Source organism: Danio aesculapii, chromosome 10 (assembly GCF_903798145.1).
Source record: "Danio aesculapii chromosome 10, fDanAes4.1, whole genome shotgun sequence".
NCBI lineage: Eukaryota > Metazoa > Chordata > Actinopteri > Cypriniformes > Danionidae > Danio > Danio aesculapii.
The window spans coordinates 33,337,769-33,365,010 of NC_079444.1; the positions used below are offsets into that span (position 1 = coordinate 33,337,769).

General features: G+C 34.8%; 1 protein-coding gene across 1 annotated transcript in view; it reads left to right on the top strand.

The window, feature by feature from the left end:
* LOC130235992 (ryanodine receptor 1-like) overlaps positions 1 to 27,242 on the top strand; it is a 113,935-nt gene that overhangs the window by 25,407 nt on the left and 61,286 nt on the right. Inside the window, 30 exon segments of the mRNA XM_056466523.1 lie at positions 110 to 269; positions 503 to 650; positions 739 to 944; positions 3,229 to 3,403; positions 3,481 to 3,689; positions 5,151 to 5,509; positions 5,595 to 5,724; positions 7,052 to 7,212; positions 8,193 to 8,355; positions 9,764 to 9,850; positions 9,959 to 10,185; positions 11,953 to 12,397; positions 14,127 to 14,693; positions 16,899 to 17,099; positions 17,612 to 17,723; positions 18,559 to 18,632; positions 18,634 to 18,700; positions 18,789 to 19,062; positions 19,142 to 19,256; positions 19,631 to 19,763; positions 21,498 to 21,592; positions 21,664 to 21,799; positions 22,728 to 22,914; positions 23,068 to 23,179; positions 23,271 to 23,391; positions 24,191 to 24,360; positions 24,508 to 24,728; positions 24,836 to 24,926; positions 25,014 to 25,154; positions 26,995 to 27,158. Of these exon segments, the coding sequence (XP_056322498.1) occupies positions 110 to 269; positions 503 to 650; positions 739 to 944; positions 3,229 to 3,403; positions 3,481 to 3,689; positions 5,151 to 5,509; positions 5,595 to 5,724; positions 7,052 to 7,212; positions 8,193 to 8,355; positions 9,764 to 9,850; positions 9,959 to 10,185; positions 11,953 to 12,397; positions 14,127 to 14,693; positions 16,899 to 17,099; positions 17,612 to 17,723; positions 18,559 to 18,632; positions 18,634 to 18,700; positions 18,789 to 19,062; positions 19,142 to 19,256; positions 19,631 to 19,763; positions 21,498 to 21,592; positions 21,664 to 21,799; positions 22,728 to 22,914; positions 23,068 to 23,179; positions 23,271 to 23,391; positions 24,191 to 24,360; positions 24,508 to 24,728; positions 24,836 to 24,926; positions 25,014 to 25,154; positions 26,995 to 27,158 (5,451 nt within the window).

Here is a 27,242-nt window from a genome sequence, read left to right on the forward strand (position 1 = left end):
GTGTATGCTAATAAACAACCTGTAATGATGTAGATAAATGTCAAAATGATAGTAAAGAGTAAAGTAAGGATCTCAACTTACCCTAGTATTTGTTTAATTATTAATGTAGGTATATGCAATGTAATGGATATAAACCTGCTCCACTGGATCTCAACCATGTGAAGCTCACACCAAATCAGAACACACTTGTGGAAAGGCTGGCTGAAAATGGACACAATGTCTGGGCTCGTGACCGTGTGCGCCAAGGGTGGACTTACAGCATCATTCAGGTATAGCCACACCATTTTTTCAGTAGAAACTAAATAAAAACAATAATTAAAAGTAAAAAAATTTGTTGTGAGTAATCTTAATTTTTTTTTGTATTTTTTAATATTTTTCGTTCAACTATTTTATTAAATAACTTCCTATTCTAAAAATATTCAGAAAATTTTGCATTTAATATATATTTCATTTCAGTTTCTGTTGGGTTTGTGTGACCTTCTTCTGATTTTGCACTTTTTAGGATATTGTGAACAAGCGCAACCCTCGTCTTGTGCCTTACAATCTGCTTGATGAAAAGACAAAAAAGACCAATCGTGACACTGTATGTGCAGCCGTGCGGACTCTGATTGGCTATGGCTACAATATTGAACCACCTGACCAGGAGAGCAGTGAGTCCACCGTCAAATTACACGCCTAATTTGTTTAGTAAATTTATAAACTGTTGCTCACATAAGCTTCTGTGGTCATTTATTTCAGGTGGTCATGGGGGTGGCAATGGCCGGAGTGATAAGATCCGTGTGTTTAGGGCAGAGAAATCCTACGCCGTGACGCAGGGTAAATGGTACTTTGAGTTTGAGGCAGTAACAGTGGGAGAGATGAGAGTTGGGTGGGCAAGACCAAGCGTCCATGCAGACAGAGAGCTGGGATCAGATGACCTGGCCTACGTGTTTAATGGCTTTAAGGTACTGACACTTTTAAATAAATGAGTATTATGAATGGCTTGTTTTGAGAAACCATGCATGAGTTGGATTTAGCCTATTACACTATGGTCTTTAAGATATTGATAAGAATGTAGACAAGTGAAGAGTTCAGATGTAAAACCCTCTAAATCCATCAGACTTCTTTTCTTGTAAATGAGTATTTTCTATCAGGCTGCTCTGATTAGGTTCAGCAGTTTTATTTTATAGGTAATAAAAGGTTTTTATTTAGTAAATAAAATACCTTTTTTTCATAAATGTCACTTTAGATAATTCTTTGGTTTTTAACAAGGTCAATTTTCTTTTGCGTCAAAACCAGCTAAAGCCACTTGTGCTTTTTATGCAAAACCCTTTAAATCCACCTATTGTGACAAGACATTGTAATTAGTTGAAAATCACTAAAGATGCAATTAGAAATTATTTTACCAAACATAAAACACATACACAAACCACCTGAAATTAAAAATACATCTGTCAAGTAAGTGGCGGTTCATTCCACTGTGGTAACCCCTGAAAAACTAGGGACTAAGCAGAAGGAAGATGAATGAATGTGCATTAATCAATAACATTAAAATTGACATTAATTAAATCTTACAATTTATTGTCATTTCTGAGATTTGAGATTAGGATTTAATGTAAGTAGAGCAATGTAAACAAGCTGGTTAGATTCAAGTAATGTACCGTAAAAACATTGTGAAACATCAATATCTGTGCATTATCTATTATAAATTATAATTATATAATTACATATAATTATATTAATAATTATACAGTAATATAAATAATGTATAGTTTTATACATATCTTTTAAAACATGCTTGCATTAGCAAATAAAACACAAGGTAGGCCTACTGGGCAAAAAGGGGATGTCTCTCAGAAGCTTTCATTGATTCATACTCAATATACTTAAGATCTTGGTCTCTTTTTCGTCTCTTGTTTATCCTCTTAGCATCCATGCGGAATTAAAGAACGGCATCTTAACTCCGTCTTTCGTGAAACAGAGTTGCTGTTTAATGTAGCTATTGTAATTCAGACTCATTTAAAGTAGCGCCGCTGCGCAAACAAACGTTATGAATGCATGTTACACTTCCGACTGTACAGTATGTTTTCTTTTTCTTATAATGCACAGAGTTTTGAGGTAAGGGACGTTTTTATCTGCCATTCCGATAGTCGGACAGGCTCATCCAGTTTATCAAACACCGTCTTTTAAAATCGAAACTGAAAGCGGAATATATCTCTTCATAAAAGCCTGCTATCAATGCGCTGCTAAATTGAAAACATATGATTCGATTCGCGTCTTCTGATTGGTTCTCGGGATGTAGGGGCTCAAAGGCAAATGGCGTTTAGCGGCTTTTGCCAACAAACTGTTATTTCTGAATAAGCTGACACTATGATTTAGATGATTTCAAACAAAACTATTTGTTGAACATGTAGTACGTGCCTAAAGCATTCACTCGATGTCATTAGCTCATTTTTGGCGGAAATGGCGTTTAGCAGCTTTTGCATCTGAACTCTTCAAGTATTAGTGGTTATTATCACAACACCAATATGATTTTAAGGTCAGACACTGCATCTGTCAGTTTTCATATTTCGGTTTTATTAGTTTGTCATAAAGTCTTTTTTCTGTCTAAGGTATAGAAAACATCAGAAATTCACATACTGTATTTACTGCATTTTAGTAATTTGTGTCTGTAGATATAATATGCAGTACATATTTATAAAGGCTGTTTTCTGCTTATTGCTATTTTTTGCACTTAATAATTAATACATTTCCAAGTCAGCTACATGTGCACACCCCAAATTACAAAAGCATGTGTTCATACATAATTTGCGTGATCATATAGACCTACAACTGTTTTTTCTACAATAAGAAATGTGAAAATACTTATTTTTGTATTGACTGTTTGCAAAAAAGATACCCAAAATCTCCAAATCTTAGATTCTAATCCTAATAACGGAAGAAAATAACGTAATAGCTTCTATAATATTAAATAAATAACTTATATAATATCTATAATACTTACACTGAAACAAATAATAAAAACAACTCATGTTTACAAAAAAATGGCCTCATTTGAAATATTTAAACATAAAACTTAAAACAAAAAAACTTTTACTACAATAAAAGTGTTTGCAAATATTTAGGTAATTAATCAACTGTGGAACTATGGTGATTAATTATTAGTTATTTTTACTCCCCAGCAGTATCTTGCGTTAAAAAAAAATTAGTACTGTTTTAATTGGATCATTTTCTGATTTTAACTTATAGTCTCAGCGTTGGCACATTGGAAATGAGCCGTTTGGCCGGCAGTGGCAGTCTGGTGATGTGGTTGGCTGCATGATAGACCTGACAGAGCAGAACATCATGTTTACTCTGAATGGAGAGATGCTCATCAGTGACTCTGGGTCTGAGATGGCATTTAAAGACATTGAGATCGGTGAAGGTGGGAGACAGAAAGAAGAATCAGAATGAGACATTTGTTGCAGTGACATTTAATAATATGTGTTTTCTGCTCACCAGGCTTCATCCCTGTGTGCAGTCTGGGTATGTCCCAGGTGGGTCGTATAAACCTTGGGCAAAATGTGAGCAGCCTGCGGTACTTTACAATCTGTGGACTGCAGGAAGGTTTTGAGCCGTTTGCTATCAACATGAAGAGAGATATTACAATGTGGTTCAGTAAGAGCTTGCCCCAGTTTGTGCCCGTTCCAACAGATCATCCGCATATTGAGGTAAAAAAGCACCAAATATGCATATGTTAATAATTCATCTTCTTCATCCTTCATCCTCCTTAGTTCATCCTTTTCATGCCAGTGTTTTATTTACCAAAATAAAAGAATTAAAGATCATTTGTTGAAATCATTAATTGAAATATATCTGTTTGGAAAACTTAATAAAGAAATTTCATTTCATTATTTCATTAAAATATTGTTATTTTATTTCACTATTCAACTATTGGGTTTTGCTGTATTTTTATTTCATTAAGATTGTTTTGTATCCTTGATCATTTTATTATTAATACTGTCAATATTTATAATAGGCAGTGTGGTCAGGATTTGCTGGGGAGGGTTTAAAAATATAGAAAAAATTAATCTCCATCTAAATACGGTAATGATATTTGCAGAGATGGAAAAAGTACACACATCCTTTAATCAGTTATAGATACTCATGTTTAAAACGACTCTGGTAAAAGTACTGACTACACTTGTGTTGTCTTATTTTTCTCTTTTTTTATGTTTTTCTCTTCTTATAACACATTTTTTATCTGTTTTTATCTGTTTTTTTTTTTTTACCTTATTTATTATTTGTTTTTATTTTCTTATACTTGTCTCTTTTATTTCTGTTTATGTTTATGTAAAGCCACTGTTTATGAAATGTGCTAAATAAATAAACTTGCCTTGCCTTATATACTCAAGTAAAGAAGTATGGCCTAAAATATGTACTTAAGTAAAAAGTATTCATTACTACTACCTGTTTTAGTTTCTCGGTGGTAACTACACCACACATCATGTATACATCTATACAATATAACTTATATTTCTCACTTTTTTGTGCAAATGTTATTGCAGCTGCAAAGTAGTCAAGCAACAACACTCTACAATATTGTCCATCAACATAAAAAGTTGCCTTGTTTAAAAACAGATTTAAAAATATACGGATATCTGTGTAAAAATGTAAGGAGTAAAAGTAAAAAGTTGTAAGAAAATAAGTAGTGGAGTAAAGTACTGATACCAGAAAAATCTACGTAAGTACTGTTAGGTCCTGTGTGGGACCTGTTTGTTGTGGTTCTTTTTGGTGATTTTGAAAGCCTGCATGGTTGCTGATTTGTGGGTGGGTCATCTAACCTGAGACCCATTATGTGGTGCCTATAAAGAGTCCAACATCCAAATCCAAATAATTTCTCTTTTCAATTTACCTGGTCCGCATCGCCTCTCTTAAATTATTATAATTTTGAGCCGGTTATAACAGTAGAGTAAATAGTTTTTTTAATTAGAAATATTTAAAAAAATTACAAAAAGTTGCTACATTTGATCATTTTACAACTGCCAAGTTTGATTAAATGTGAATTTTCTTGCCACTAACCTCTCTTAAAAATGTACTTTTTTCACCAAAAGACTAGGGCATAGAATAAGAAGGCAAAATGAGATGCTGCATCTGTCTCGGGCCCTTTTCATTTTTGTTTTCTTCAATAGGTGTCCCGTGTGGATGGAACAGTGGACAGCGCTCCCTGTCTGAAACTGACTCACAGGACATTCGGATCTCAGAATGCCAACACAGACCTTTTGTTCTTCAGACTCAGTATGCCGATCGAATTCCACGAAACATTCAAGGTGCCAGTGGGAGCTTCACCCCTCACACGAACCCTCACTATCCCTGAGGATGAGACTCTTGAGGTGGATCCCGAATCTGAATTCGAGCTCCTGAAGAAGTCAGCCACTCGTAAGGAGCAAGATGAGAAAGAAAAAGAGCCCTCCGTCCCGAAAGAGCTTCCTGGAAGCAAAGAGACTGAGAATGAGAAGGACACCACCACAGAGAAGAGCAAAAAGAGAGGGTGCGAGAAGATAGATGCAAGATTTTTTTTGATCTGTAATTTTGACTTCTGATTCTGAAATGGCTATATTTCTCTGCCTTTCCAGGTTTTTTTCCAAAGCAAAGAAGGCAGCTTTTATCACCCCACCGCCAGTGGTTCCAACAATGCCTCGTCTGATGGAGGATGTTGTCCCAGATGATCGAGACGATGTTGAAATTATCTCAAACACAACAACCGTATGGATGAAATCTTGTATCACTTGCAGAATTTCATCTTAAAAGATCTATTTATCATGGACTGGGTGATAGTGATGCATGGTTTGGGTTTTTTTCCAACCCGTGGGTCCTGCTTTTATGAAATTATTTGACCCGCTCTGCACCACTGTATGTATTTTTACAACCTGCCTTGTGAACAGACATATAGGCAGTGTAATGCAAATTAAAACAGCCTTTATTTAATCCTGAAAGTGCTTGGAAACATCGCCCTTTAAGCTGGAAACAACAAGAAAGTGCTCGTTTTGTGCCTTTCGTGTTTGTATAGACCATTTCAATGTGGTCATGAACATTTCCTGCTTGTTATCAAACTATTTTATAACTATAACACGAGGCAATTCAATCATAACTTAATGTTAAAACAGCTATCATAACATTATTTATCTTTATGTGGCTCTTTTTAGATTCTCGGAAGCTGTTGAAATTTAAAATAAAAACAGGAAAAACATTAGGATCATTGTTATTGTTTACGTCCCTCAAAATGGTCTATATTTTTTCACACGAGTTGCACATGCAGCCGCTATTGCTGTTGTCTCATGTTGCAACTATTTCAGAAAACCGGTTCCAAACATTAGATTTAGCAGCGTTTATTTTTTCTTTTAATGATGTAAATTTCTGACCTCAGTTTCTCCCACACCTTCACTTTTATTTCTGTTTTTGTGGCTGGCAATGGAAGCTGCTTGGCTACTTTGCTATGTATTAGGCCTTCATATTGTAACCTTATCAAAGAACTTATTAAAATATGAAAATAGATATTGCTAAATAATAATATAGGCTATTAAATTGGCTCTTTTATTTTGTTTTTAATGACCGACCCTGCAAATAAAGTGATTTCTTTACCCAACCCGACCCGCGCATCACTACTGCATGAAAGAAATTATTATAAGAAAGAATTATTATACAGTTTAGACTTTCAGTCAACTCGTAGTGGCTATAATACCAGTTTTTGGCTATTTTTCACGTTTAAATGTTCTGCAGAAACAAAGGAAATAAGAGCAATATTCAGGTCTTTTGTAGAGCATGTTCACACTTAAGAAATTAAATTATTATGGGGTTGGATTACCTATATTGTTTGGTGTTCTGGGTAACATTGATGCATTGCCAGTTAGTTTAACCATAACATCTGCTACTAATATTTTTAATGAAAGCTACAATTGATGTACTGTATTTTAAAAATAAGACATTTCATTTAAATTGATCATTGAAGTCAGAAAGAAATCTTTAATCTGTGACTTCAGTTTATGATAGTGTTTGTTATGTCTAAATGAAATTCTTCTTTTCATCCCACCAGTATTATTATTCAGTGCGGGTGTTTGCCGGACAGGAGCCCAGTGGAGTATGGGTAGGCTGGGTCACTCCTGATTACCACCTGTACGACCTTCACTTTGATCTTTGTAAAGTCCGAAACGTAACTGTTACAGTTGGGGACGATAAAGGCAACATTCATGACAGGTAAGATCATAATTCATAATAAGATTCATCAGATTCATAATAACACATACAGTTGAAATCAGAATTATTAGCCCCCCTGAATTATTAGACCCCCTGTTTATTTTTTTCCCAATTTCTGTTTAACGTAGAGAAACAGAGATTTTTTTCAACACATTTCTAAACATAATAATTTTTTGAAGTAACATACATTTATTTTATCTTTTCCATGATGACAGTACAGAATATTTTACTAGATATTTTTCAAGATGCTTCTATTCACCTTATGCCATTGGAGTCTTTTTGCCTCGAGACTTCCGGTCTCATTCACTTCCATTCATTTTTAGACATTAAAAACAGCTCGGTTTGCTGCTTGATGTTGCAAACTGATGTTTTCTTGTTATATAATTCTACTTTGTCTGTATAGTCATGAAAACACCTGCGTGTAGAGCAAGTAGTTTGACCGTTTTGTGCCGTTTATTATTCCTAGTCATTTCTCCTATAGGCAGCTGAGTCGGAAGTTCTAAAACAATCGCAAATACGATCGCACTTCCGCATCGAAGAATAAGGTCAATACAGCTTAAAGCGACATTTAAAGGCTTAACTAGGTTAATTAGGTTAACTAGGCAGGTTAGGGTATTAGGCAAGTTATTGTATAATGATGGTTTGTTCTGTAGACTATCGAAAAAAAATAGCTTAAAGGGGCTAATAATTTTGACCTTAAAATGTTTTTGTTTTTTTTGTTTTTTTATTAAAAACAGCTTTTATGCTAGCTGAAATAAAACATATAAGACTTTCTCCAGAAGGAAAAATATTATCAGACATACTGTGAAAATTTCCTTGCTCTGTTAAACATCATTCGGGAAAAAAATCAAAGGGAGGCTAATAATTCTGACTTCAACTGTATGTTTACACCTAAGCCATTATATAACCTGAAATAAATCATATTGGAAGTCACTTTATATGTCCCAGCACAGCTTGTGTCTCTCCTTTACTTTCCTCAGTGTCAAACGCAGTAATTGTTACATGGTTTGGGGAGGAGAGTTTAGCAGCTCACAGCAAACACGGATCAGTCAGGAGGACTTTGTGATTGGTTGTTTGGTGGACTTGGACACAGGACTAATGACCTTTACAGCCAATGGGAAAGAGATCAATACTTTCTATCAGGTGAGATTAACGGAGATAAAGTTTTCAGTATCACATGGCGTAGACTACTAGCATTAGTTGTATTGCTTAACTGCTATTCATACATTCTCTACTGATGATGATAATAATAATAATAATAATATATTTTATTTATATAGCGCCTTTCCAGAGCTCAAGGACACTTTACAAAGAATGCTACAAAAAGAGATAATACAAGCAGATAAATGTAGACAGCATTAGATACACAAACATACAGGAAGTCAAATATAACAAACTGGAAATACAAAAACAAGACCTAAGAGACAAATGAGCAGAGTGCAGGTGGATCAAATAAAGTGGTCAGTTTGTCAGGTAAGAAGTGAAGTGTTCAGAAAATAAGTGAGTAAAGATTTGAATTCTGAGATATTATTAACAGAATAGAGTGTTACGTGTTTAAGTTGTTAAGATATTAAAGAGGATGAAACGTAACAATCAGTGAGTCTACTGATGCTGGATGAAAGAGAATACAACGACCACTTATTAAGTGAAACAAATTAAGTATTTAATATTCAGTGAGTGTCAGACAATGAATAGAGAATGCATTATAAATGTAATGTTAAATAATCGAATTAAAGAAAATAGGAGTGTTGCCAAACAAAGAAATAAATATAACAAAACGATCTAACTAAACCCCAACCGACTAAACTGACTAACCAAAGAAAAATGCAGAAACAAAACCGTAATCTTCAGCACGTAGCTTAACTAAACTTCATAACCTCAAAACAAAATTACACATGTGGCAACGCCTCCTTAAACTAACTAACAAATAAATATTCTAAACTGCTCACATTACTAGAGTTCTCGTAAAGTACACACTGTTAGCCATTAGCAAAACAAAATCTCATATAATCCAATTCTCACAAAGATCGTTCAACTTCTCCCTAGATAATAAACTGAGCTGCACAAGCATATCTAATAAAGCAGTCTCTTAATAAAGAGAAAACTAGAACACAGTAAATCGTAAGCAAAACACAGATGAACAGGCTGGCCGACACAAGTGAGGAGACTGGCTGTGAGCCAAGCGCTCCTCAAGAACAGCGCAAGCGCACTGCTTTTATACGGAGCGGACCCGGTTCTGATTGGCGTGTCGATGTTGATTGACAGCTCCTTGGACCATTGGTTTCGCACCTAGAACCAGCACATGACACACAGCGGAAAAAAAAGAGAAGAGCATGCAAAACAGAACAACCAAAACATACGTGAAACGTAACAGCGTGGTAGAGAGTTCCAGAGTTTGGGTGCAATAGCACTAAAAGCTGATTTAATGACCATAGTTTCCACAGTTGAAATGGTGTTTGAAACAGAAGGAATGCATTTTTTGACATTTCATTTTCTAAAAGAAAAAGCATAATCTTACATACATTAAATGTGACATTAAACTGTTTTTCAGGTGGAACCCAACACTAAGCTTTTTCCTGCTGTGTTTTGTTTGCCCTCAAGCCAGAACATGATACAAGTGGAACTTGGCAAACTGAAGGTCACTATCACAGAGATAAATTGCCGATTTTTAAAAATTATTATTTTTTTTAACAATATTGTATAACAATTTCTATTATCTTCATGTGAAATTCCTTTCTTTATCCAGAACATTATGCCCATCTCAGCAGCCATGTTTCGCAGTGACTGTAAGAACCCGGTCCCTCAATGTCCTCCCAGGTTGGATCTTCAGATGCTGACTCCTGTCATATGGAGCCGGATGCCCAATCACTTTTTGTCGCCTGAAACTGGCCGCGTGAGTGAGAGACAGGGCTGGAAAGTGCAATGCATGGAACCACTCGTTATGATGGCACTACATATTCCTGAAGAGAACAGGTAATACATGTATATGAAATTATCACCCTCTATATCTACCTTTCAACACTGTCGTGAAGAGACAACTCAAAAAAGGTCTTGATCTTTTGACATTTTTAAGGTAATTGGACTATAAGAAAATCAAATAAATACCTCAAAACTTTCTAAAAACATATTATATTGATGCTAATCTGCCAAAATGACACGTTGTGGAATGTGCCACTTTATTAAGTCTCTGCAGAAGATCAGCATATACTTTTACATTACAGTCTTTTTATCTCCACCCACTGATTTACAATAATGTATGTAAATAACAAAAGAAACCAAACAATAAAAAACTTCCAGTGCCAAGTTGTGGAAAAACACACTTTTTGCATTGCCTTCCTTCTTAACACAACGTGAGGGGATGAAAAGTTCCAGACTGGTCAGTGAGTATTTTGTTTACAAAAAGCCAAAATTTCACACCGGATTTTCATAAGGATTGAAACTAAAATGCTGTGCTCTCTGTACTGAACCTGACAGTAAAGTCACACCAGACTTTATTACATGGTTAATATAGCTTTATCATGTGGTTACAATCTTTGATATCCACTTAGTATTCATTCAGGTCTAAGCTAAATTACAGAAGCGCCCACCTATGACACATAGACTGTAAATCAGACTTGTAGAAGTTTAAATCAATGACACACAGCTGACGTTCCAAACTTTGGGAATTAATCTTAGAAGAAGAGCTGAAAATATTTAAATATGCAAAACTGTCACGCAAGAGGAAATTTAGTTCTAAGTCTACAATCTGAAATGATTAGTAAGTAAATCACCTACATTATTAGGATTAGTAAGTAAAATTTATTTACAGAGCACCTTTTACAGACAAAATGTCACAAAGTGTTTTACAGTAAAAAGATAACATGCATATCAAAACAGATTGTCAGCTGTAGAAATACCACAGAAATTTTACAACAGCCAAAAAACAGCCAAACCATATTGTTAATTCTTGTGAACTTCTTGTCTGAAAAGATGTGTCTTTTTTAATGTGTCTTATTTTAATGTAATCTTATTTTATGTGTGATATTTTGTAATATATTTATGTTAAGAAAATGAATGAAAAACTACCTTTAAATCATAAAGTTCTTTATGTAAATGAATAAAGGGTCCTCAGAGCATAGTACAAACTTAAAAGTAAAGTGAGTTCATGATCCCTTTAAAGGAGACATTTTTAACTAAGCGAATAATATACAGTTGAGGTCAGAAATATTAGCCCCTGTTTATTTTTTCCCCCAATTTCTGTTTAACCCTAACCCTAAACATAATAGTTATAACTCATTTCTAATAACTGATTTATTTTATCTTTTCCATGATGACAGTAAATAATACTTTACTAGATATTTTTCTAGACATTTCTATACAGTTTAAAGTGACATTTAAAGGCTTAACTAGGTTAATCAGGTTAACTAGGCAGGTTAGGGTAATTAGACAAGTTATTGTATAACGATGGCTTGTTCTGAGACTATCTAAAATTATAATAATATATAATTTTGACCTTAAAATGGCTTTTAAAAAATTAAAAACTGCTTTTATTCCAGCCAAAATAAAAACAAATAAGACTTTTTCTAGAAGAAAAAATATTATCAAACATATTGTGAAAATTTCCTTGCTCTGTTGAACATAATTTGGCAAATATTTAAAAAAGAAAAAAAATTAAAAAGGGGGCCTAATAATTCTGACTTCAACTGTACATTTTGAAATAAAGTCTGAAATCCATTCATAAGCAAATGTCTGGTTCTTCAGGTGTATCGACATCCTGGAACTGTCTGAACGCACCGACCTGATGAAGTTCCATTACCACACACTGAAACTGTATGGCTCGGTTTGCGCTCTGGGCAACAACCGTGTCGCACACGCCCTCTGCAGCCACGTGGACGAATCACAGCTCTTTTATGCCATCGAGAACACGTACCTTCCCGGACCGATCCGCAGCGGCTACTACGACCTGCTCATCTCCATGCACCTGGAGTCTGCCAAACGCAACCGTCTCATGACCAATAAGGAGTTCATTGTACCCATGACTGACGAGACTCGAAGCATCACCCTTTATTCGGATGCTGAGAAGGCCCATGCTTTACCTGGTGTCGGACTCACCACATGTCTGCGCCCCAAACTGCACTTTGCTCCAACTGGGTTTGTGGGCACTAATGCAGACCTTTATACCCTGAGCCCCATGTTACCTCTTCAGGTAGGTGATAAGAATGAGGTTGAGATTGATTAGTTGAAGTTGATGGAATGAATATTGTGCTAATATTATACAAAATGCTCGATTTGTCAATTCAAGTCTATTTGTATGGCTCTTTTCACAATAATTATTGTTTCAAAGCAGATTTGTTTGTTTATTATCATCACAAAATTTGGTCCATAGTAGTAGGCATTAAATGAAAGTTGCAATAGGTTGTCCCGTTGTATTTTGACGTTTATTTGAGTGAACATTAGTCTTGAGGACAATATATATATATATATAGTTGGAATATTGCTCTATAATTCCCTGGGCCCTGGGTTGCACAAATATGTTCTATAGGTTATACATTGCTACCCAAGGGAACACATCAGGTGCTCTGCATGTGGTTTCTTGGGACTAAAGACCCATTTTATAATCACAGAAGAAGAAGGCGGGTTGTCTCCCTGTCAGCTTTTCTGCACCGTCTGTTGTTGCCCTTTTCTGCATAGAAGAACCGAACCAGTTAAATGCACATGCTTTGAGACCTCCATAGGCCCCAATATGTTTTCATATATGGTTATTTTCTTTTTGTCCAACATAGCTCCTTCTGCAAAATGCTTCATTAGTTTGCAAAACACATCTCACTCAAAGGAGAGTTTCGGTTAACATATCACTTGGCAAGGCATACAAAATATTTCCAATAAAGAGTAAAGAATGATTCATGCAAATGATTTAATATATCTTTATGCAAAGCACACATAACATATTTCTAATAAAGAATAAAGGATAACTTTAATGAGAAATGAAAAAAAAAATTTTATTCTATTTTCTTACAATATATAGGGTGAGACTTGATGCTTGCTTTGTTCTAATGGTATTCTTATATTTTTTTCTATTAGACTTTTTTTCTATTTGCTGTTTTGGCTTTAATTTTAGTTAAAGGTTTCTTCTGTAAAGATTATAAGGGCACTTGAATTTGAAAGTAAATGAAAAAGTGAATATGAATGTGCACTGATAAATAATTTATAAAACAACACTACAATAAGCAAATAAAATGGATAATTTTGATTTCATGTTGTCTTTGGTTAAAACTGTAAAGCTAAAACAAAAACTACAGTAAAAACATAAATTGTTAATAAAAAATAAAATAAATAGTAAAGTATTTATTATTAATAACCAGTGATTTTCAAGTATTGCTCTTAAAATATATAGATTTTTTAAATATTGTTTATTGGTTTTAATATGCAAGAAAAATAGATTTGTAAAAATAAAACAGTTGAGACACTCTGTAACAAAGGTCAAATACAATAAGAAACATTTGTTTTCAATATTTAAATATAATAAACTGGTAAGAGATACTGTCCAAGTGCACTGAGTAGAGAAAAACAAAACAAAACAAAAAAATTTTATAAAAAGAAATTCAGCAGTGAAAATAATAAATTTAACAACAAAAATGCATTTTAAATAATTATTTTATTATAATTGATTATTCGTTTAATAATTAATAATACATATTTTTATATAACTACCTGTAATCTACATAAAATACATTTTAAATTAGAAATTTATAAAATAAAAAACTGTAAATATAAAAATATTGACTGATAAAAAGGTTTACGTTTGAATAATCACAAAAATGTTTACATTTTAAATAAAAAAATATTAGAACTAATATCAATAATAATAAAATTTACTAAAATAACACTTAAATTGTGTATTTTCACTGTTGTGATTCTCTTTTTCTGTGCTGTAGATGCTTAAAGATCATGCCCTCAGCATGCTTACAGAAGCTGTGCAGGATGGTGGCCAGGCCATACGGGATCCCGTAGGGGGCAGCGTTGAGTACCACTTTGTACCCATCCTGAAGCTCATTAGTACCCTTCTCATTATGGGTGTGTTTGATGACGACGACGTCAAGCACATCCTGAAGCTGATTGAACCCTCCGTCTTCAGCAGTGACGGCGAGACTCCAGTTGAGGAAACTGGAGATCCTGAACAGCAGCTGGTCTGCAAAGAGGAAGGAGCGGAGGTAAAAGAGCAAGAGGAACCAGCAGACGATGGAAATGATGGAGAGCTGCCAGATGAAGGAATGGGAGAGGAAGAAGAGCTTGAGGAAGAGGAGGAGGAGGAAGATGAGGAGTATGAAGAGGAGGTGAAAAAAGAAGAGGATGAACATGCTGCCGAAAAAACAGACAGAGAGAAAACTACAGATGGAGAAGCTGAGAAGGAAATGGGTGCAGCAGAAGCTGAAGTGAAGGAGGAGGAGGATGTTGGAGAAGGACTGCTGCACATGAAGCTTCCAGAGTCTGTTAAACTCCAGGTGAAGTACTGCTGACACCATGTTAGGATTTCTTAATGATGCACCAAGCTTGATTTTGATATATATACTGTATATATATATATATATATATATATATATATATATATATATATATATATATATATATATATATATATATATATATATATATATATATTTTTTTTTTTTTTACAAGCAAATCGACTGAATTCGATTTCTGATTTTTCTTTTAAATTTCATTGTTGATTCTTATTGAAGGAACACTCCCCATTTTTTGGAAATAGGTGCTTTCTACAAGTCCTCTAAAGTTAAACAGTTTTACCATTTTGTAATCCAGTCAGCACTTTTAGCTTAGCTTAGCATACAGTAGATCATTGAATAAGATTAGACCATTAGCAACCTGATCACAAAATTTTCTTTACAGTTTTGGATAATTTTCCCATTCAAAGCTTGACTCTTCTGTAGTTATATTGTGTACCCTAGATTGATGAAATATGAAAAGTTGCTATTTACTAGGCTGATTAGGCTAGACCTCAATCTGGCGTAATACTTTCCATTAGCAACTTTTCAATTTTTGTCAGTTTTAGTACACAACGTAACTACAGAAGACTCAAGCCTATCAAATAGGAAAACTATAAAAACTCTTGATTTTTTTGTTCAAGATGATAAAGTTCTAATCTGATTCAATGATCTACTGTATGCTTCAATTATTTATGCTTCCAGACCCGGAAAGCAGCTTAATGAATTCAAAAATGTAAAATGAGCCTATTTCCAAAAGAGTGGAGTGTTTCTTTTAGATTATATCATTTCAAAACGTATGACTTGACTTTAGCTTTGTGAATTTATGCTTTATAAAACCTTACATGTATAAAACCAAAATGGTAGACACACCAACTTTTTTGGTAATAGGTGCGTTCTACAAGTCCTCAAAAGTGAAATAGTTGAGTTTTACCATTTTTTAAATACAGTCAGCTACCAGGAGTACTTTTAGCTTAGTTTAGCATAGATCATTGAATCGGATTAGACCATTAGCATCTGGCTCAAAATATGATTGAAGAGTTTTGATCATTTTTCCTATTCAGAGCTTCACTCTTCTGTAGATACATTGTGTACCAAGACTGATGAAATATGTTGCTATTTACTAGGCTGATAAGGCTAGGAGCTCAATCTGGTGTAATACATTCCATTAGCAACTTTTCAGTTTTCGTCAGTCCCAGTACACAATGTAACTACAGAAGAGTCAAGCTTTGATTAGGAAAATGATCAAAACACTACAGAATTGTTTTTATAAGTGAGATGCTAATGGTCTGATCTGATCAAATGATCTAAGCTAAAAGTGCTCGTCCAGACCATAGACTTAGATGAGTTATAAAAAAAATTCAACCCCCTCACAGTTGTCATGAAGGTTAATCATGGCTATATGCACCGAAGCCATCATTTGTACCAGGCTGTAAGCATGTTTTTATCAGCTGTAAAAATGGCCAATTTCCCATTGCAGTCATAAATGACCTGGACTTCCTGGAGCCAGCCCCCCAAGGCGAGTCGATGAATTGCAGTTTTAGTTACTTCCATATTGGCTTCCCGAGGGAGAGCGGGAGGTTGCCCCTTGGTCCAGACCCAGAAGTGGAGTGTTTCCTTTAGATTTTATCATTTCAAAATGCAAAGAAAAAACAATGATTTGTGAATTTATGCTTTTAAAATTCATAAGCTTATATAAAACCTTAAACATGTATAAAATCAAAATGGTAGACAGGCTGAATAAAAATCTGGAATAACAGTGCTTCCTTGGTGTGTAGAGTGCTATTTCAGAATCTGAATCTGAGAAAATATTATATTTACTTTTCTGAAGGCAGTAAGTTTATCTTAGAGAAACTTTAATATAACCTAATTATAAGAATACATTTGTACTCTAGTATTAGATCAATATTTTCTGCACAAATATCCTGCTCAAATTTTTTTTTAAAACATGTAAAACGTCAAGTAATATCCTCTATTATGAAAACTCAAAGTCTTATGCTTACACTCTTTTCATTTAATGTTGAAAAGTCATGGAACCAGAGGTGGGAAATAATTGAAGGTTAATATTTGTTCAAATTGTTAAAGTTCTGTTTTTCTATGGGTGCTTTGCCATTCCCCAAACAAACACTGTCTAATGTCTAGTCGATCAGTGCATCTCTAGTATTTGTCCAGTTTTTTTAACCCCTTTTCTGTCTTTCTTATCCTTAGATGTGTACTCTCCTGCAATATTTCTGTGACTGTGAGCTGCGTCACAGAGTGGAAGCCATCATCGCTTTCTCTGACAAGTTTGTTAACCAAGTACAGACTAATCAGAGACAGCGATATAATGAGCTCATGCAGGCTTTCACAATGAGTGCAGCAGAAACGGCCCGCAAGACTCGCGAATTCCGCTCCCCTCCACAGGAACAGGTAGTGTAGAGGCACAATAAAGAGAAATGTATCCTTTTTATTAACTATAAATTAATTAATTAAATAATTAATTAAATTGATCAAAGTGAAATTAAAGACAACTATAATGTTACAAAGATTAAGATTTTAAATTTCAAATGCCTTGTGTGCAATTGATCAGAGAAAAAAGTCCATCAAAATATTGAGCAGCTTTAAAATATTTCTTGAGCAACAAACCGTTATATCAAAATGGTTTCAGATGGATCATGCAACGCAAAAGGCTTGTGTAAAAACTGCCAAGCCACACCATCACACAATAAATTAAATGTAAAAAATTACTAGAACAATTTAAAATGAAAAAGTATTATACAATATTAAGATTTTACTATATTTTTACATTTTGAACTTTAATATAGATTAAGATTATATATAACAGTATGACTGTTCTTATTGTATTTTTGATAAACAAAAATGCAGCCTGTGTTTAAAAGAAACTTCTGAAAATTTTAACCAGGATATATGTTACGTTACAGGTAAACATGTTGATGAACTTTAAGAACTGTCCAGAGGAAGAAGATTGCCCCGTTCCCGAGGATGTCCGGAATGGCCTGCTAACATTTCACCATGACCTTTTAGCTCACTGTGGTCAGTTTTACCAAACAAATGAACCTAGTTTCAATGATCATGCTGTCTCAGTTTATCACGAACACTTGTATCATTAGGACTCCAAGTCAATGGTTGGCCGACAGGTATTAGAGTATCAGTCGTTTTTCCTTTTTCAGAGGTATATGGACTAACAATACCTACTGTAATAGTTAATTCCTACACACAGCCAAAGAAAGTTCATGCCAATGTGCCTCTAGTCTTGAAGCTAGCTGAGATGCTGCTATTTGTGGTCACAAATTATTTCTCATTTTTTTAGAATACATGTGGCCATATTGATATCAGCCGATGAATGCTAATTTTTTAATGTACTCATTGTCAGTTCAATATCAAAACTTGCCTGATATCTTTAATCCAATGAATTATATGTTATTTCTTTTTTATTATTTTGCTGGTATTTAGATTTTGGATTACAGGTATTTGCATTTTGTTAATTTTCAGTGACTTGGTTGCTTAATTTATTAAATTCAATTCATCTTTATTTGTATATCGCTTTTACAATGTGGATTGTGTCAAAGCAGCTTCACATAGAAGATTATAGTGAATTTTTGCGTTTTTTTGTCAGGCTGTAGATTTTATTCTTGTAAAAGAAAGTTGGCCATAGAAAAATAGTGCATTAATAAAATTCAGATATCAGTTCAATCATTCCAGAAGTTAAGGTATTAAAATAAAATCAGTCGTTTACTTTCTGTGTATGCCTTTTGATTTTGGAGTCATGCTAAAAAAAATAGAGTTATATGTATCGCCTAATACATCAACTTGTCAGTTAAGAGTTATATTGGTGCATCTCTAATAATGTATTTTCTGTCTGCAATAGGTGTGCATATTGAAGAGGAGGAACAGGAAGAAGAGGTGGACACTTCTCTCAGTGGGCGCCTCCGCAGACTGATAGGAAAAAGTTAAAAGCTTGAGAAAAAAGCCAGAAGCTGAGCCTGAGCCTGAAGAAGATAAAAAACCAAGTAAAATATTTTTGTCACTTAATATACAGGATCTCATTATATTTTCCCAGTCATAATCCTTTTTTTTATCTTTGCTCTTGTATTACAGATACTCTGCAGGAACTGATCTCCCACACCATGATCCACTGGGCTCAGGAGTCTTTCATCCAGAACCCTGAGCTGGTGCGCCTCATGTTCAGTCTGTTACATCGGCAGTACGACGCCTTGGGTGAGCTGATCCGAGCTTTGCCCAAAGCCTATACCATCAACGCTGTTTCTATACAAGACACAATGGAGCTCCTGGAGTGTCTGGGACAGATACGCTCCTTGCTCATCGTTCAGATGGGACCAGAAGAGGAGAGGCTGATGATCCAGAGTATCGGGTAAGTGAAAAGTCACACTAATAGAAGGTGCAAATCCAATAGATACCTTTTGCTTACACTGCTGGAGTTTCTCTTTCAGAAATATTATGAGCAACAGGGTATTTTACCAGCATCCCAACCTGATGAGAGCTCTGGGAATGCATGAGACAGTCATGGAGGTTATGGTGAACGTACTTGGAGGTGGAGACTCCAAGGTATATTTTAACGTGATGTTAGCATATTAGAAGGTCATAAATTGAGAAATCCAAATTCCATTAATCTTTTGACATAAAAGAGGCCATTATGCTATAAAACATCATGTAAGTTGCAGAACTCAAAGCTTTCTTGTTAGTCTAAAAAAAATGCTTATATTGAGAAAATCCGCTAAAATGACAGCTTGTGGAACGAACCATTTTAGTATATAAATTATAGCTAAACTCAGACTCCGGAAAAAAGATCTGCTTTTAAGTTTTGATACTTTTTTCATGTGGTTTAATATTTAAAAAGTTCATGACCCCTTTAAAAATGTGAAGAACCAATTTGGATAAGAAGATTGTTGAACAGTTTGCTTTTCATTTGCTCTTTGCAGGAGATCAGATTCCCTCGAATGGTCACCAACTGCTGCCGTTTCCTGTGTTATTTCTGTCGTATCAGCAGACAGAATCAGCGCTCGATGTTTGATCATCTGGGCTACCTCCTGCAGAACAGTGGCATCGGGCTGGGTAAAGCCAGATTCATACTAAAACTCATCTTTATGTGCTTCCATTTCAACAGTTGTTCATATTTTTTTTGGAAAAAAAATGCACCTGGTTCGAACTGAATTGTTAAGAGAAAAAAAACTCCAAACAGGTCCAATTGGCATATAAGCCTACTATTATTACAATTACACTCATGATTCATGTTAATTAGGCTACCACTAGTCCTAAATAAAAATGTTTAATGTATATTTTAGTTCCCCTCACCTCACAAAAGGTGCTTTCAAGAGTTTACACTTTGCTGATGATTGATTATAAAGCATGTTTGACATGCTGTCCCAGGAGTTCTTCAAGACACAGAGGTAAGAAACTGTAGTTATTTATGGTGAGTTAGGAATCGTCTGATTGGTGAATCATGCGTTATCTAATGCGGGACCAGCCGTGGTCAATCATAAACATGTGCTCCTCTCAAAATTAGTTTAGGAATAAACTTCACTTAAATTAATAGTTCACCCTAAAATAAAATGTCGCTTTTTGGGTGAATTATGTCTTTAAATTTAATAGCACACAGAAAAAAACAAAAACAAATGATAAATGTAAGCATTCAGCCAACTCTAATTATAGTGTCATTCACTTTAAACAACATTTATCATAGACATCAAGCCTAAACAAATATTTTCATTGTGAATAATAGTATACAAGTACTCAGATGTTTTTGTTTGGCAACAATCTAGATGTGTGGCTGCTTTGCACATGTTCTCCCTTCTTGAATTATTGGCTTTATATAAATCACCACAGACGATAAAAAAGTGTGACGTGTATTTCAGAAAGTACAGTATGTACTTTTGTTTAGCCCAGTAAAAAAGAATTTAATTTAAAGGCAACGTGGGATTGCAAATTGTCCCAAAAATGGAAATTATCCCAAATGTTTTGAAGAATATTCAAATTAGAGAATATTCTAATAATATATAACAATATAACTAGTAATAACTAATGATACGGACCGTGTCCTGTGTCACCATGCTAACGAGACTGCCAATTTGTTTTATAAAAAACAGGGAAACACCAAAAACGCTTTAATGTGTTATGGATTTTATTAGACTGCACAGAGCAGCATTATAACAGAAGCCTAAAATGTATTTAGTATGATAAAGCAGCACTGCTTCTCCACACAATCATGAGTAGAACAGGAAGCAATGGATTGTGGCATAATAAAAGCTCCGCTGCTTTCATGCTGCATCACACTTTCTCTTCGTCTCATTTTGCTTCAACACCTTTCAGCCTCACATTGCTTCATCCTTCTATGACAATCATTTTTGAATACTTTAGCTTACCCATGAACATGATTTCTGTAGGTTTCCCATAGGACGGTGACCACAACTCCCATGATTCACACTCAGTCACATTGTCATCAAAATAAACTTATTTTTTTTAAATATATATTTTTTTAGGGGTTTTCACCTTTATTGGGATAGGCCAGTGGGGATTGTACAAACAGGAAAGTGTGGGGAGCAGAGATAGGAGAGGGATCGGCAAAGGACCTTGAGCTGGGAATCGAACTCGTGTCGCCGCAAGTACCTCGGTGCTATGTGTCGACGCACTAACTACTAGGCTATTGGTGCGGGCCTCAAAATGTGCTTTTATTTTCTGTGACACCTTCTAGCAGCGAAAATTACACACTGTACCTTTAAATTGTATTATATTAAACTATAATTAAATATTTTTATTGTTATTTCAATTAACCAGTGTTCACTCTTTCAGGAATGCGAGGCTCCACTCCTCTTGATGTTGCTGCTGCTTCCTGTATTGATAATAATGAGCTTGCACTGGCTCTCCAAGAGCAAGACCTGGAGATGGTGCGTCAGGCTAAATGACATTTAAAAAAACTTTGTGAGCAGTTTTTCATTTTGTCCCTCTCTTTGTGCAGGTGGTGAAGTACTTGGCAGGCTGTGGTCTGCAGAGCTGCCCTATGCTCTTGTCAAAGGGTTACCCAGATATTGGATGGAACCCAGTTGGAGGAGAAAAGTATCTGGATTTCCTGCGCTTTGCTGTGTTTGTGAATGGTTTGTAAAATATATGGTTGTATCTATCTTAAAAAGTGTTTGGTTTACATACATTTAGATAATGCATTTTCTGGTTTGTTAGTCTGAGGGGTGTAATTAATTATGCATGGCTACGAATAAATATGATATAAAAATAATTTATGGTATAGCTATAACAGGCAGAAATAGAAGGCATATAAAATCAATTGCTAATACAATAGATATACTCCATTTCATTAATTTTTTCGTAATTAAAAGTTGAATATACATTGAAATTGGTCTACCAGTGATAAACAAAATCTCAGAGTTGCTCTCCAAAAAAAAAAACCAGTGCTCTCAAAATGTCCACAACATGCACTAATCTCTTCCAAGCTACAGTGATTTTGTTTGTTTGTTTGTTTGTTTGTTTTTTACAAACCAACATATGATTGTACAGAAATTGAGTTCGGAGTTATTGAAAACTTGTTTTAGGCAGTTCAGTATCAGTTCTTTCATTTGGATGACAACAAACTCATTTATTCTGCCAAGGACAAAGTGCAGTTCAACTGTTCCAACACTAAAACTCAGAAAAATGCCTTACAAGTTTTTTAGACCAGCAAGTCAGTATTGTTGTAGGTATATTAGCATTTTAGTTTTTCTAAATCAGGACAAAATTGAACTGGAGACTTTTTTAGACAACAAAACAGTTGCCACCGTGTCCATTTTAGGCCTTAACTAATTATTAGTTAAGGCCTAAACTAATTTTTCAGTCGGCTAGAACTAATTTTGACCAAATGTGTGCTTTGTGTTAGTATGACAGTATTGTGTGCACTTTAATCTTTGAAACGTTGCAGATTTTTTACATTTACAAACAGCTGTTTTAGATACTGCTTATAAGGTTATAACCAAAAAAGCACTTTAAATTCAATTCTGTAGTTTTGCAACATTTCATATGACATTCACCATTCAGGAGAGAGTGTGGAGGAGAATGCTAATGTGGTGGTCCGGCTGCTGATCAGGAGGCCTGAGTGCTTTGGTCCTGCACTGAGAGGAGAAGGGGGCAATGGTCTGCTCGCTGCCATTGAAGAAGCCATCAAGATCTCAGAGGACCCTGCAAGAGATGGACCCACTGTTAAAAAAGACAGACGCTTTCCGATGTAAGTGCAAAGCATTTCTTTATCACTATTTGATATGTACATTATATACAGAATCATATAGTTAAATGCTTTGGAATACCCATTATCCCAATTTTGTTTGTAGGTAGGGTCTGTTAAATTTTTTAAAATGATTCTTATTCCTTGTTTTTTCAGGTTTGGAGGTGAGGAGCAGCATGAGGAGAACAGAGTGCACTTGGGAAATGCCATCATGTCATTTTACTCAGCTCTTATCGATCTGCTGGGTCGCTGTGCTCCAGAGATGCATGTAAGTGTGTTTATATGTAAATGTTTGAGTGATGTCACTGAATGGGATCGGATTTGATTAAACATCTTGTACTTTCTTTCTGTTTGCACAGTTGATCCAGGCTGGTAAAGGTGAAGCTTTGAGAATTAGGGCTATTCTTCGGTCTCTTGTGCCCATTGAGGATCTGGTCGGTGTGATCAGCTTGTCAGTCCAGATTCCTGCATTTGGAAAAGGTAATGATAAGCTAAAGGAATATAATTCCCAAAGAAATATTAATATTACAAACCTGTATTATTTTTTTGGGGGGAGGGGGGGGGATGTAAAAATGATAAAAAATGATATTTTGAAAATGGTCAGACCTTAAAGGCACAGTATGTAATTTTTTTAACTAGAGGGCGTTTATTCACAACAAACAAAAGCGTGTTTGCATGACATTGTAACTGAGTGTGGAATCATGAGAGTTGTAATCTTCATTAAGTCCTACAGGACTCCTGCAGAAGTCATGTTCATATATGAACTAAAGTATTCAAAATGATATCCACACAGGACACAATCCATGTCACTAATGTAAATTGCTTATTTCTCCAGATTTAAACATTCTTTGAAACATTTGGGAGAATATAAGAACATAAGTCAGAACATAAGCAAAATACATGCTGTTAGAACACTGTTCTAGCGGTTTTTGGATATTTTAATGAAAAAGTCTTATATTGTGCCTTTAAATAAATGTTGTAATAGTTTTTTCATACTATGGAATTCAGTGGGGATCAGCAAATGTTTCATGATCAGCAAATGTTGATCATTTTGAATAAATGATCAGCAAATGTGTCAGCAAAACTTTTATTTAAATTATTTAAATATTTCAATTATGTTCAGCTGATGAGATAAATCTATTCATGTTTGGAACAATTTAGGATAAATAAATGATTACATTTGTTATTTTTTTATTGAACTATCTACTGTACTTTATAGATGGATGTTTGCATTCCTACTTCTTCTCAAATGTCTTGGCCTATTTATATTATATTACAGATAACAGCATCATTGAGCCAAAGATGTCTGCTAGTTTTGTTCCCGATCATAAAGCACCAATGGTTCTGTTCCTGGACAGAGTTTATGGCATTGACAACCAGGACTTCCTATTGCATGTATTAGAAGTGGGTTTCCTGCCTGATATGAGGGCGGCAGCTTCCTTAGACACAGTAAGATGCATACTATACCTTTCTACACTACCATTGACTACATTCAAATGATATGAGACACACTGAGCTATAGTACTTCAATGGGACAAGTATCTATTATTTCATGTTCTCTCAATATAATGCTTAATATCTTGTTCTTTCTCTAAGGCTGCGTTCAGCACTACAGAAATGGCCCTGGCTCTGAACCGTTACCTGTGCTCCGCTGTGCTACCCCTCATCACTAAATGTGCTCCTTTGTTCGCCGGGACGGACCACCGCGCCATCATGATCGACTCCATGCTTCACACCATCTACAGGCTGTCTCGAGGACGTTCGCTAACCAAAGCACAAAGAGATGTTATTGAAGAATGCCTCATGTCCTTGTGCAGGCGAGTATTGTGTGCTACAGTAAACAACAATGGTGCAACCTTGCCTGCGAAATATGTTTAGTTTACCTGACATTTTAGTTGTGCTTATTGTGAAATTTGCCTTACAGGTATCTGCGTCCTTCCATGCTCCAGCACCTCCTTAGGCGGCTGGTATTTGATGTGCCGATTTTGAACGAGTATGCTAAAATGCCCCTTAAGGTATAGGATTATATCATCACACATTACTGAAATTTAAATTTAGGCTGGTTGCAATAGTTGTCTCATCTCTTTGTGGTTGTTTTACAGCTGCTTACTAATCATTATGAGCGTTGTTGGAAATATTATTGCTTGCCCAATGGCTGGGCTAACTTTGGCGTATCATCAGAAGAGGAGCTTCATCTGACCCGTAAACTCTTTTGGGGAATTTTTGAATCTCTGGCTCACAAGGTGGGAATACAGCATAAACAAAAAAAACATATAGCAGCATCACTAAGGTTATAGGAAGTAGATTAGCTTAGTTTTTGTCCCAAAATGCAGTGACTATAGACAGAGTAACATGGTAATATCAATACCCATCTTAGCATGAACATGTTTTTGAAGTTTACTGGCATTCATTCACTCACTGTAAGAAAAATCAAGGTAAAAGATGAGAGATCTAACACAATGCATAAACATGCAGTAAACACTTCTGGACTTTACACATGCCTCATTACAGACATAGCAAATTTTACAATATACACGTTAAACTAACAAAAGATACAGGCAGTGGTGGTTCTAGACCAGAGTAACTGGCGGGCCAGGCAGGGCCACTTGTACTTTTAGGGGGCACATTTTAACATGCATCACAAACTACTTAAATATTCGAAGTCATTTTTTTTTTACATGCATCCCTCTGCAGTCTTCATAAACAATATAATTAAATAACTTAAACTCAAAATAATCTTCCTTGTTAATTTATTTGACAAGTAACTTTGTATTGTAGTGGGAAAACACATTTTTAACATTTAAGTACATCAAGGCACGTTTTTGCACCTGTAAACTTTAACAGATACAGTTGAAGTAAATTTATTTTGCCTTCCCATTAATTTAAAATAATGTTTTCCAAGTGATCTTTAACAAACCAAGGAAATCTTCACAGTATTTTCTATAAAACAAAAAATAATTCTTATGCAGTCATAATAAGTTTTATTTCTTATAGCTTATCTTGAATACAAGCGCTTTTTAATAATAAAAATAAATAATATATATATATATATATATATATATATATATATAAGGTCAGTATTATTAGCCCTCTTAAGAAATATTGACTGTATTTTTTTGATTGTCTACACAACAAACCAGTTATACAATAACTTGACTAATTATTCCAACTTTCCTAGTTGACATAACGTAATTAAGTCTTTAAATTACACTTTAAACTGAATCAAAGACTATACAATACTTAAAGGGACTTTGCAAAATAACTAGTAAAATATTATGCACTGACTGTCACCATGAGAAAGATAAACAAGTAGTTATTAGAAATTAGTTAGTTAAACTATTATGTTTAAAAACGTGTTGTAAAAAAAATCATTTGTTTGAAGACTCGTGCTTTGTCACTACTGAAGACAAAAATGAATGAAAGCAAAACTAAAGGAGTTGAATATTACTTTTACATGAGCATGACTGAAAACTAAATTTGATCAATGTGTTATATCTGTTCTCCAGTACTTGACGATTTAAGTAAATTCAAGTAAATTGAAATTCATTTTAAATTCAAGACTGCATTTCCTAACGTAAAACTATGTACACTCGACTTCTGATTAATAATGGCCTCTGCATAGCCGTGGAGAAGTGCCAGTCACTGAATCCAGCATATAGGGGATCTCAACTGTCCGCCACATTCTGTCTTTATTTTATGCAAATAAAGTTATCTGTGGATCAAATGACGGCATTCAGTATTTAGCTTTTTGTTTGCATGGTGGCTCTGAACTGTCAAAACTCCTTTCAAAGCATTTTTTAAGATGTGAAAAATGGAAAAAAATCAAACCCGGTTCGAATTTTTTTATGATGGACGAAAGTTTCGGAGTCAGTGTGTCAATACGATTGAGACAACGTGAGGTCGAATTTATTTTTTAACGTGCGTAAATTATGGACGAAAATTTCAGATTCAGTGTGCAATAACCTTAAGAGTCTATAGTCAGTATAATACAAGCTTAGATGAACTTAAAACTTAGTGTGTTTCTGTCCCATAATGCAGTAGACAGAATAAATAGTATCTTTTGTAATTTGTGTTCCCCAATAGAAATTCGATGCAGAGCTGTTCAAAATCGCCATGCCTTGTATATGTGCGATCGCTGGAGCAATTCCTCCTGATTATGTGGACGCCAGCTACTCCTCCAAAACCGAAAAAAAGGCTTCTGTTGATGCTGAAGGCAACTTTGACCCCAAACCTGTTGATACCACAAAGTACATTTGTTTATTGAATTAATCTATTTAGTGGCATTATTACAATTGACAAACTGTCATATACTTGATTTCTTATTTTCTCTT